General features: G+C 45.4%; 1 protein-coding gene across 4 annotated transcripts in view; it reads left to right on the plus strand.

The window, feature by feature from the left end:
• Positions 1 to 1,166: 1,166 nt before the first annotated feature.
• The window catches only part of RAB11FIP4 (RAB11 family interacting protein 4), a 132,711-nt gene continuing 121,682 nt past the window's right edge, over positions 1,167 to 12,195 (plus strand). For all 4 annotated transcript variants that reach the window (XR_012634750.1, XM_074921869.1, XM_074921871.1 and 1 more), the window contains exon 1: positions 1,167 to 1,521. Coding sequence is in view for 3 of the 4 variants with exons in the window: in XM_074921869.1 (XP_074777970.1) it covers positions 1,378 to 1,521 (144 nt within the window). In the remaining variant the exon portion in view is untranslated. The remainder of the gene's footprint in view (positions 1,522 to 12,195) is intronic.

Genomic DNA, 12,195 nt, shown 5'->3' on the forward strand with positions numbered 1-12,195 from the left:
TCTTCCCAAACACTGAATTTTCACATAAAAGGGATGAGAGACTCATGCTCAAAAAAACCTAAATTCCTGAGAACACTCCTATTGGTTCCTAGAAAAGAGATTAATTTGACTAGCTTGCTCTAATCATGGGATTTTCAGGGTTTCTAAGGGCCATATGGACCTCTCTTACTGCAAGAAGCAAATGAATGGATATTGTCTCAAATAAAAATCTGCTGCAATTCCATGGTCATTTTAGATGGAGAGATTTATCAAGCACCTACAAAAGACCACTCAGTGATGAATGGTCACCTGTGCTCAGCAGCCACAGTGGGAAACAATGCTGGCAGAGGCAGTAAGTAAGCTTGGCTCAGCCAGTGCTCCTTCCTCCCCAAGATGTTGCCCCATCTTTCCTGGTTTGAGGCACAGTGTGGGAACCAGAACCATTTCTGGTCTTCCCTCTGGCAGCTCATGGCTGTGGGCTTAAAAAACAGTTCAAAAAATTTCTGAGAAAGAAAAGGGTCAGAGCAGAGAGACCAAATCAAAACCCAGCCAGGGAGCACAGTAGTTGCAAAAGGCTTTAATAAGGAATCCTGCACAGGCAGGGAGATCCCTTCATCACCAGCTATGTCTCATTACAGCGTGGGTGAACAGTATCTCCAAGCCAAACCCAGCTGTGAGGAGTGGCTCTGCCTGGTCACTTGAGTGCAGCGGAGCAGGGGAAGCTCCGTCCGTCCTCCTCTTCCTCAATTGCCCCGTAACTCAATTGCCCCGACACCCTGCTGTTCTCCCCCTAGCCTGGACCTTTTCAGACCAGGATCAATGGCTTTTTCCCTGGACAAATTGTAGCGTGACTGGTGTTTTATCTGGGTGGCAGGGAGGGGGCCTGCGGTGTAGAGCAGTGGAGGGGCGGGAACGGGTCTGTGCCAGCCGGGAAGGGGACCCGGGGGGTTCTCGCCAGCCCTGCTGTCCCCCGGCCGCTGGAGGGGAGCGTGCCCTCCTCTTCCTCCTGCCTCCCTCCCTCCTGCCAGTGCCGGTTCTCCGTCTCTGCGGCTGCCGCCCCCAGGCCGTCCCCGTCCGCTGCCGCCATCCGCCCGCCCCTCTCCCCTCGCGGCGGCGCCCCCTGGCGGCGGCCCCGCCCCTGCCGAGCGCGGATTCCCACCGCCCCCTCCCTCCCCATCCTCCAGCCCTGCCCTATTGTTCTCCCTTCCCTCGCTCTCTGCCTCCGCCCGGGGCTCGCGTCCTCCCTCCGCTCTCCTCCATCCCTCCCTCTCTCCCTCCCTCCCGCCTCCTTCTCGCTGTCCCTCCCGCTCCGCTCCCCGGAGCTGATGTCACGCACCCGCTGAAGGCGCGGGCGATCATGGCTGCTGCGGCCGCGGCCGTGCCGCCGGCCTCCCGCTAATGCCCGCGATGGAGCCGGCGAGCCTGCTGCGGTTCCTGCGGAAGCTCAAGGAGGTTTTCGACGTGTGCGACGAGGATGCGGACGGCTTCATCCGGGTGGAGCACTTCGTCGCCCTGGGGCTGCAGTTCGGCCAAGGGGATGAGGTGAGAGAGGCGACCCCCGGTCCCGCCCGGCCCGGCCCGGCCCGGCCCCGGCGCAACTTTCACCTGCTGCTCCCGCTGGGCGGGGAACGGGCCGCGGCTCTGCCTGCCCAGACCCCGCCAGGACCACCCGGACCGCCCCGTCACCCACCCTCCCTCACCGCGGCCCGGATTCCCCCCGTCCTTCAGGGAGCTCGGCCCCTCGGGCGGCCCTGGCCCGCTCCTCTCGGGGCGGGTCGGACTCCCCGTCCCTCAGGGGGTCCCAGAGCCCTCCCCGTGGCGGCCTGGAGCCCCCTCCTCTCAGGGCCATCCAGCCGCCCTCCCCCTTTCCCGCAGAGTCCTCCCCAGATTCAGCCCAGACCCCTCCTTCCCGCAGGGGTCCCAGACCCCCGGCCTGACCTGGCTCCCGGTCCCCGGGGGTGGAGGGACCGGTCCCTCTCCGGTGCCCGTCCCGGTGCCGGCAGCGCTCGGGGGTCACCGTGCCTGCCGGGGAGGTGTACTTATTCTGGTGCCAGCACGGGTGTTCTCCGTCCCGGCTGAGCAGCGTCCTCACCCCGGGCTCCACGGGGCGCTGGGAGCAGAGCCCCGCGCTGAGGGAGCCGCAGCCGGGCGCCGGCCGGGGCTGCCGTCGGTGCGGTGCCGGCCCGCCCGCGGGCAGGCGGAGCGCAGTGCCTGAACGGGCAGGGAGGCACCGGCCCGGGGCCCCCTGAAACCTCCGGTGAGCGGCTGGAAGCGAGGACTCCATCCAGCCCTTCGGTGACACAGCGTAAATCTGGAGTCGCGCCACTGGGCTGGCTGGAGCAGCTGCGTCAGTGGGACCACTGTAAATCCATGACATCAGTGGAAATGCGAGTGGGATTCAGGCCAGTGTCGGGAGGGTAATGGCAGGCATTGGGTTTGAAACTGTTCCCTTAAGTGATTCAATCAAGGGCTGCAGCTCCAACAAAATTAACCAGCAAGAAACACTTTCCCTTGGAGAACTCTCAGGATATTGCACTTAACTGATGCTTCACAATATGTCCCAGCAATCTTGGGTGCTGGGTAGGGGGACTGGAGTTAGGACTAAGGTAGGATTTGGAAAATCAGTATCAGCCGACCTTTTGAAGTACAATAAAACAAATTAATGCGAGCGGCCAATAAAATGGTAGTTTATAAAGGGATGCCAAAGAGGCAGCAAAACCAGAGTGAATTCACAGTAGTTGTTGGAGCAAATTACTTATTTTTGGCTTACCGCTGGTAATGAAACACAGCTTGTGAATGAAATCAGAAGACCAGGAGACAGAAGGCTGATTGCTTGCAGATAGTCGCAGGTCTGTTAAACATTTTCTTAATGAGAAGATGGAGTTTCTTGTTTTAACCAGCAAAATAAGGAGGAGAAATGAGTAATAGTAGAGAGTTTTATTGATTTCTAGTTTTGTCTCTGGGTAAGTTGTGTAATTTTATATAAACTGATTTGAAGTATTTTTAAATCCTTACTGCCAGATACACTGCATCAGAGTTGCTTTTTGCACTACAGCGTTTATTTGGAGGCAGATCAGTGGCTTTCTCTTGCAGCACTGAGGAAGACTGGTCAAATTCCACTGGCTATTTTGTGGCAGGATGGCACTGATGATCCTAACAACCCTTCTTGTCCTTAGAAATCTCTAAGGTTGTGAGAGGGGAGCAGGTTCTGTAAGATGCAAAGGAGGATTGATGTGGTGATCTTATAAACTTAGAATGAATTGGAGTATATTGGTTGGAAAATGTTTGAATGGAATGGAAAGGAAGAGAAAACTGGTAATCTCAACAATGGCAGCAGTAGAAAAGTGCCACTTGTTAGTAGTAGTATCTAGTTTCAGGGTGGACTGGCTTACTGGGCAGTCATGGGCGAAATTACCAGTGACGAGAAATGCATCCTTTGTGTTTTGTTCAGTTGTAACTGGCAGAGTTCAATAAGACATTTGCAAAACTGGGACCGAGAAGTCTTATCTATATATCTACCAGAGTTATAACTTGTTCTGGTTTGCTTCCCTGTGTCTATTGTAGTCATTGGCTAGCAGTCCCTTGACTTCAAAGGAGCATGTGTCAGCTGGGTAAATGGGATTTGTAAATCACCAGAAGAGCCTTGCTAGGAAAATACAGAATCAATTTTCCAAGTGCAGATTTACTGTAGAACAACCACTGTAGGTGAGCTAGTCTGGCTTTAAGTCTTGTTAAAAATGAACTTTATGTGTGATGAATCACAGCTAATGTTTGGAGACAGTGAGAATCTGTTCTCCCATACAGCACAGTGCTTTCAACCTTGCATCTGCAGGAACCCAATAAACTCTGCGCGGGAATGCGTCTCATGAAGTTAAACTGAGGAGACACTGCTAGAGAGCAGTTCCCTTTAACACATTAGAACATATTTACTGTCACTGAAAATTAATTATTCGTTTGGACATGCTACCCTTCTTGGGCCAGATTCACCTCAGCTCCCTTCACATTCAAAAGAAATCTTTCCATTGGCATCAGTGAAAGATTGACCTGCCCTCGTGTGTAAGTTACTTGCTCCTACTGCTTATGTAATTCCTCTGGCTACAGGAAGAATCCTGTTTCACAGCATTGTGGCATGAATAATTCTGACTCTTACCAGTAGTAACCCTGGGTCATGTTTATGAAATGAGAGCATATCTGTCCCTTCAGTTGTGCCATACTGATACACACAGCTCCACACCTCTTTACCTTCTTGGAGCCACTGCCATCCAGTTTGGAGCCTATAAATCCTTGATACTAACTTCAGTAGGGCTTGTGTCTTGCACTGTGCAGGGCATTTAGCCTTTCCTGGTTTTTGTTTTTATTTTCATCTCCTTTCTTCTTTGTGTGTGTGCAGGAATGTGTAGTCAACATGCTGAAATTTATCTTTCCTGAAAGATAACAACTCTCTGAAAACTGCCCCAAGGCAAAATGTTGCAGCAAGGCAGCAGCTTTCTGTTCAAGCAAAGCAGTCCTTATCAGCCAGCACAGTCAAAATAATAAACTGTTAACTTTTAGTGGGCTTTTGAGGCCTCTGCTTCTAAGAGCTTGGTGCTTTTCTTCTTTAAGATTTCACCGTCACCACTGTACATCATTCCATTCTGCCTTTCCCATCCACACTGAAATCCTCGTTTTTGCCGTGCTGTCATTGAGAGTTTGCTGCAGCAGAACAGTGGTTGCTTCAGAGCAGCTGTTTAGGTAAGGTTTTATGGCTGTGGAAGCACTTCTAGCAAGCTTGCTTGCAAAATTTTGCTTTGCCGTACAAGGCATGTGGTTCAGCTAGAGGAAGAAATTACTTGGCCGTGTTAATTTGGCAGAGCCAGCAGCAGAATCATGTCTAAGTCCTGCTATGGTGCCTGAATTAACAGCAGACTAGGCTAGCTTGCCCATACAAATAATTGTGGAACTTAACGCTTTTAAGCAGTTTGGCATTTTGGTCTCTGTTTGTCCCACCTGAATGTAGGCATTTAACTGAGTTGTCTAGATTAATCTTCCTTCATGGTCACTAATGAGCAATGAACACTCAGAGGGTGTAACAGGACCTAAGGATGAAATAAATCCTTCAGACGTGCTTCTTTATCTTGACTGACAACAGAAACTCCTTGCTGAGATTTTTGATTCAGTGCTTAAAAATAGCAGGTTTGGGCCTTGCTTTCCTGTTGAATGGTCTGTTTGCCGTTTGTGGAGAAATCTGAAGAAAGACGTGAAGGGCTGTTTCCAAAGCGACTTGACTGGATGGCATGTACTCACTAGCTGGAGAAACACTTCACATAACATTGAAAAATGCCAAGAGTCGCTCGCCATCTGGTTGCCTTTCCCTGGGAAGATAGTTGCACTAGCAGCCGAGTGTCTAGGAGCATTGTGAGTGACGTGTTCAGCAAGCCCTGGTTCTGGCAGTGGATTGTGTGAATGTGTATTTCAGGATAGTGCCAGTTGATGTTTCATTATGCCAGATTCTATTTAAACTCTACATTCAGTTTTCAGCAACAAGTGAAACATGCTGAACATCTTGACTTATTTTTGAGATATATAATCACCTTTTGGAGGTGTGTGAATGATACTGGTGCTTAGACAGTAATCTTTGTCATGGTAAGATCAACAGATGCTCATCAATTTAAAGCAGTGTCACACCTGAGAGGGAACTTTAGCAGCTAATAAAATCTATAGGCCAATATAAGTTATTCTTGTGAGCAGACAGTAATTCACAAGTTCATATATTTCACGTGAACAAATAAAACCTTCTGACCAAAAAAACCTATGGAAATAGGAAGATAGGAAGATGTTTGTTGCTAATTTTAGTCACTTCCATTCATCCCCATTCTGGGCTGAAATTAAAGGCATCAATCTCAAGTGCTGCCCAGGTAGCAGACTGTGGCCTCTGAGCTTAATGACAGACCTGATGCTCCATTTTCACTTGCTCTCGGATGTCTCCTAGAGACCCCTGATGGAGTCAGGCTCTAAACACAGTCCTTCTGTTGTAACCACCCCATAACCAGCTTGTCCTGTGAAAAGCAGGAGTGTAATTGCACTGCACAACAACACGGAGTCTTTCTGAATACTCTGGGCAAATTTCAGGCTCCTAGCCATAGTGCTGCAGTTCAGCTTTGCACCCAGAAGTTAATGGAATCACTGCAAATTCACATTGATATGCACAGTGACAAAAACTAGTCCATACCACCTTGATAACGTGCAGTATGCTCTGGACTTAACCTGCAGCCATGAGAAAAAGAGAGACTTTGGCACTGAGACATTGAAAGAATAGTAGTAGGGTGTTACCAAGGGATACTGCCATTCTCATAATGGAGGCAGAAAAGAATTATGACTTCTTTCTTTGCTCTTCCTGGAAACAATTAGTGCAAGAAAAAATAAAATCTTTGCCTAAATGTAACAAGGACACAAAGAGCACTCCTATATGACAGTGTTCTCTAGGTAGCAGCAAGGCTGCCACACATTTAGACTCCTTAAAACTATATTTGTTAATGACCCAGATACATCATTTACAGTGACTTGTAAAAAAATGCAGTTCTGAAATGGCACAATGGGGGTACTTAGTTTATGAATTAGTCAAGGTACAGTCACTGTAGCCTTCCTAATTCAATACAAACTAGCAGTGAATATGTTTAAAACAGCCTTTTGGTATATCCTGAAACTAAGTTACGTATTTCTGAACAACTGACATAAAGCAAGCTTAGTACATACTGTTAATCAAACATTTTCTGAAGCACTGTTATGAAGAGAGAAGCTGAAGGGTTGCTGTGCACTCGTGGGTTTAATTTGTTATGTAATATGTTTGCATTTCAAAGGTAAGGGTTCTGAGGGGTTATATGTATAGTTAAGAATTGATTGTTGCTGTGTTTTGCAATACAAGTCAGTGGTCTAAAATAGTAAATTCTTAATGACTAAAGGAAAGGCAAACAATTGTGATAGTAATTATTGATATTTAAATGTGACAAGGACAGGTACAGTGATACTGTGTTGTCTTACCATTAAATGCAAAAGTAAAGAAAAAGGTTAGCGTATGGATCGAGCACAGAAGACTGCTGCATCTTTTGTGTACAGTATGGAAGGTAGCATATGTGACTGGTGAAGTTAAAACATTCAGCTGGCTAGCAAGACCAGATATTTTCCGTGCAAATTTTTCTCCCTCTTTCCCCCTGTCCACGCCTGATTCAATCCATGCTGTTGTAAGATCGGTATTCTTCATCTGCGACATGTCTGCACGTTCTCCAAAAATTTGCTCTTGCAAATCCTAGTGAGGATTTCAGATTTCTAGCACGTACTGATTTTATTTCTCTAATATGATTAAGCTTTGAAAAGTGACTTATACAAAATTGCTGCAAGGGAGGGTAAGTCTTGGAGGGAGAACAAGCCACTGCCATATAATGTTTATGGGGGTGATCCCCAATACAGAATTTGTCTTGGTTTCTAAATTGCATTATTACCTATAATTTAACACAATTGACTCATGCTCAGCAGCAGTGTTTTTACAGCAATAAAGTGGAAAAAAATCAATTGCCTTATAATGTTTAGATAAGTAAATGTGATTGTTTTTATTCTCTGGGTAGCTGACAGTATAATTTCCTATTAATTTTATCTGATATTAATGCTAATATTCACAAACATTTTTAAATCCTTGATTTGTTTTTTGAATCAGACTGCTTAAGAACTAGCGATGAAGTTCTAACCGTTCTTAAAATATGCAGTAGTTCGGGAGACATGTGATCTCAGACCTAGATACTTGCAGAGGCTGCTGAAAAAATACCCATCCATGTGCTGAACGTAGTTAACTCCGTGCAGGGTGTGCTTAAGTACATGAATGATAAAAGCGAGTGTCAGACACAATCACTAGTACTATAACAGATGGTTTTACAACAGCAGTGTGAGTGTAAACAAAGCACTGTATAATACATCTCAGTTCCTTTTTACTTAAGATATAATTGAAGGGCCTCACTTGAAGAGAATGCAAGTGTTTCTATAGAACTATGAAAGCTGTTTTCACATTTTGTATGCAGTTAAAACCAAAAATAGTAGGACTTCTTCCTAAGCCTTGCATCCAGTTCAGTTCTGCAGTATGTTTGGCACCTGAGTGAGTGACAGGAGTGAACTGTGGGGTCAAAGTACTGGAAAGGAGGCAGGATCAGTGCACAGGGCATGGACCTGGAAAGGTACGGTGTACTCTTCAGATTTTAAAGCTGCTTTGACAATTTAGTTTAGGTATAGTGTTCTGGTTTTAGAGAGTCAAGTGAAAAGCTTAGAAATGGTAGAGACTTTTCTCTCTATTTGGTTTCCTGAAATCAGAAGGTAAGGTACCAGAAATGTCTGTTCTGGCGTGGAGAGGCTGTTGGCCTGATGGGTGTCAACCAAACTAGTTTCTTCCTCTATAGTGGTGTCAGTTTTAAAATTATCTACACTTTGATGATCAAATACTTGTCTTCTCAAGTGTTCCATAATATCACACATACACCTGCACTGTCAAACTACTTTTTTCCCCCCCTCTTGGTTCAGGGCTGCTCTTTGGACAATTCCCAGGTGCCCACAGCAGGCTGTCACACTGGCCTCCACCAGAGAAGCAGGGTCATGGTACAGCACTCCTGCAAGCAGTCCTTGGATAGGAAGCTTGCAAGGAGCCTTTTTCTGTTGGGGATCTTCAGCCTGTGGCAGTGTTTTGTGATGTTCCAAACTGGGGCACGTTTCTGGTACACCTGCTTGCAAATTCGCTGATAAAGCATGCTTCATGTTTTTCCCTATGTTTGGGTCATTCTGGACATCCTCAGTGCCTGGTTTATTGTGAAGATTTGTAATGGGACAGTGAAGATGTTCTGGTGGTGTTTCTTCACCTCCTGATGAACTGACCCTCCCCGATGGGATCCAGATGGCTTTTGGAACACAGGATATTCTTTTCCAGTGACACTTCTGTTGTTATGATAAAAAACCCAAACAAATGTGCAGATACAAACAAATTTGTCCATATGTTTGCATGGTATTAATAGATTTGAGAAACTGTCCTAAAATACTGGCGATCTCACTGTTTTTATAGCAAGTGACTGTATGATCAGTTGAACATATTTTACACAATTAAACCATACCATGTGTATGTTAGGATACAGTAGCTAGTAGCAATTCAGAAAATGAAATGACACAGACATGTCAACACAGAGACCATTTGTTATTGTTGGCACTTACCCTTTTGTGCCTGTGCAATAGTATATTCTGTCACCGTAAAATAGTAGAGAGTCCTTCAGTAATGGCACTAAGGCTACCTTTCTCGGTGTTGTTAGCTATGGGGAACAGTAGAAAGCTGTAGGACTCTCATTAGAAGAATTTTGTCGCAGGAGTCTCTTGTGTGCTGGATTGATGTGCTGTTGTGCCAAAATACAATAGAGTCTGCTTGAAAGAGGGTTAAATGCAACTGTGGAAGGCTTCTAGGGATGTGGGGTGCTAATGAAAGGGAAAGAGATGTGGTAAGAGAGAAATTCAGCTGTTCTTTCTCACTGAGGCTACAAGCAGCATCAGCGAGAGCAGGTTTGGCATTTTGACCCAAGGAATCCTGGTCCCATTTGCATTCCGTGATGTGACCATTGTGTGTTGTAAGGGAGTAAGGATTGACTGTAGGATTTGCAGCCTTCTGGTAAAGGCTAGCTCTGTTGCTGTTTCTCTTGCTGGTTCTTTATTTGGTTTTGATGTTTATCATGCAGCAGACCAAGCACTAGCTTGTGGCTAGTGGTAGGGAACAGACCCCCTTTTGTCCAGCTTGGAGAAGGTGGAGCCTGTAGTCACCCTGTTGTGGGTGTTGCAGCTGCTTTCATTCAGGTTTTAAGAACATTTTGCTCTTGAGGGCCCTGGTTTCCTTGCTGGGTTGAATGGCCAGCATGGCAGCGGTGGTGTTCAGTGATGCATCTGGACATGTAATGTGGCTGTGAGTGAGCCGACAGCCTTGTCGAGCCAGGATGGCCTCATGTTGGCTGCTGGGCCAGCCTCTTTGAACTGGGAGGTTTGTGAGAGCAGATGTGTTGGAATAGGTGCAAAGCCATCTTGTATCACATTAAAATGTATTTCACGGGAGTATAATTTTTATACAGTACTATTTCAGGCTTTATGCAGCCTCCATAACAATTGCTATATAACCATGTGCTTTCTTCTGGATCTGTGCACCACCAGGTCTGGTTATGCTAATCTGAGAGACTGATTCTGTCCAGGAGAGCTGTGCTCAGTGTGTGCAGGGACAGCCCTGAGCAGCAGCTTTGACGTAGGGCCCTCAGCTTCAGAGGCTGATTGAAGTGCTATACAGGGCCGCGACATTGATTTGAGGGTTCAGTCTGAGGCATGGCTGTAATAATCACAATTGTATTTTGAACTTAACTGTTTTTCAGGTGTGTGCACAGCAACTTTAAGTAAATACGGATGTTCTCATGATGCAGTAAGTTAGTGTTTGGTAGCAGAGTCAGCAGCTTGGGTAGCTTTGTAGAACAGAAGAAAAAGTGGTTTGCATTTGTTGTTAGAGGGGAATATGAGGGAAATCATATATATACATACTATATACATATGTATACATACTATACCAGCCTTCTGATTTTATTGGGGGAACCTGATGCTGCTGGAGGGGCTAAAGGTAACGTGTTGATGAGAGTGCTCTGAAGCAAGTGTGCTTGCTTTGGTGTAAAAAACCTGCAGTGTTGAGTAGTGTTTCTCTTTTTCTGAATGGGTGTCTTCAGGATTTTTTCTATCAGGTAATCCATTTTCATAATGAAAAAGCATTGTAGATGAAGCTGTTCCAATCAGAATATCTTAACTCTGGCACAGGCATACTTATAGAGGTTGGCAACTGACTTCAAACCTATGTGTTCTCTCCTGTTGTCAGACATATCTGTTTATGTTGTCAACATAAAATTGTTATGGTAGGATGTGGACAATTAATTATGCGTTTATTCAGTGCTGAGAAACTCAAAGTGTTGGCTCATTTGGAGTGTGCCGGCATCTCAGCAATACAGAACAGTGTAACAGTGTCTCAGCTGAAGCTGATGTTTTCTTTCTCTCTTCTTTTGGCAAGTAACGTGTAGACCTGGCCCAAGTCTGGCTTGTGTGTGAAGAGTGAAAAAAAAAAAAAAAATTTCCTAAAATTTCAGATTAGTTTGGCAAATTATTTTTGCCTTTAAAAAGTAGAAATGTAATTAAACTTCACCTTTTGGGGTTTTTTTAAAGGACATCTTGATTGTTTCTATTTGAAGCTGGCTTTTTATTGACAAAATTTAAATTGAAATATTTGGCAAACAGCAAGTGAAAATGCTCCAAAACATAAGATTTTGCTCAACACAAAACATTTTTTCTGTTTTCTTCTGAGAAACATGAAAAAGAAAAAATGGGTTTGATTTCCGTTACTTGGCGAGAAAGCTGAAAAATCAATTATTTAGCAGGTTATGTACTGAGGAAATGCAGAGACTTTGTGGATGTAGGAGGAAGAGAAAATATGCTATTCAGTATATCTCTCTGCCTAATTGGAGTTATGTTCAGCTTGCAGTTATCCAGAGCTGTGGGGAAAATAAAGTAATAGGTAAAGCAAAACCATGGATAATGCCAAGCTGTGTAAGAGCCTAGAAAAATGTGATCTTTAGGAAAAGAAAATCAGTGAGTGTGTGCAGGAAGCAGGAACAGCTTTCAAGTGTGGTGCAAGAGAACATAGGATTTCAACTCATGAGTATTTGTTTGTTTGGCTATTGGTTTTCATAGTTTGTGATCACAGTTGCCTGATCATTTCCTGGTCTTGAGCAAATGAAGTCTGACTTCATTTACTGCAGCCAGACACTGGACTTGTGAATTTTAGCCTCCAGTGTGAAGAGTGAATTGTGTTTCATTCCTCAGGTCTCTTTGGGATTGGCTGAAAATAAAGAATTGAGGAGTGTTTTGGGACACATCTTCAAAGGAGCTTTGATAATGTCAGTTTTGCTCTTCTTACTGAGCAATTACAAGGCATGGAAGCTTCTACCTGAGGAAAACTGCATCTTGCCTTCTCACCTGGGAACTGCATGCCCTTTGCCAAATGCGAGCTCTTCTGCACAGTTGGATGCATTTACTGACAAGTGCTGTGATATTTGCTCCCAATCAGACAGTCCAGTGTGTCTTGTTTAGAGAATGAAATTGGTTTGAACAGTCTGCTGTTGACAGCTATCATTTGGGAAAGTCTAAATT

Source organism: Athene noctua, chromosome 18, assembly GCF_965140245.1.
Source record: "Athene noctua chromosome 18, bAthNoc1.hap1.1, whole genome shotgun sequence".
Lineage (NCBI taxonomy): Eukaryota > Metazoa > Chordata > Aves > Strigiformes > Strigidae > Athene > Athene noctua.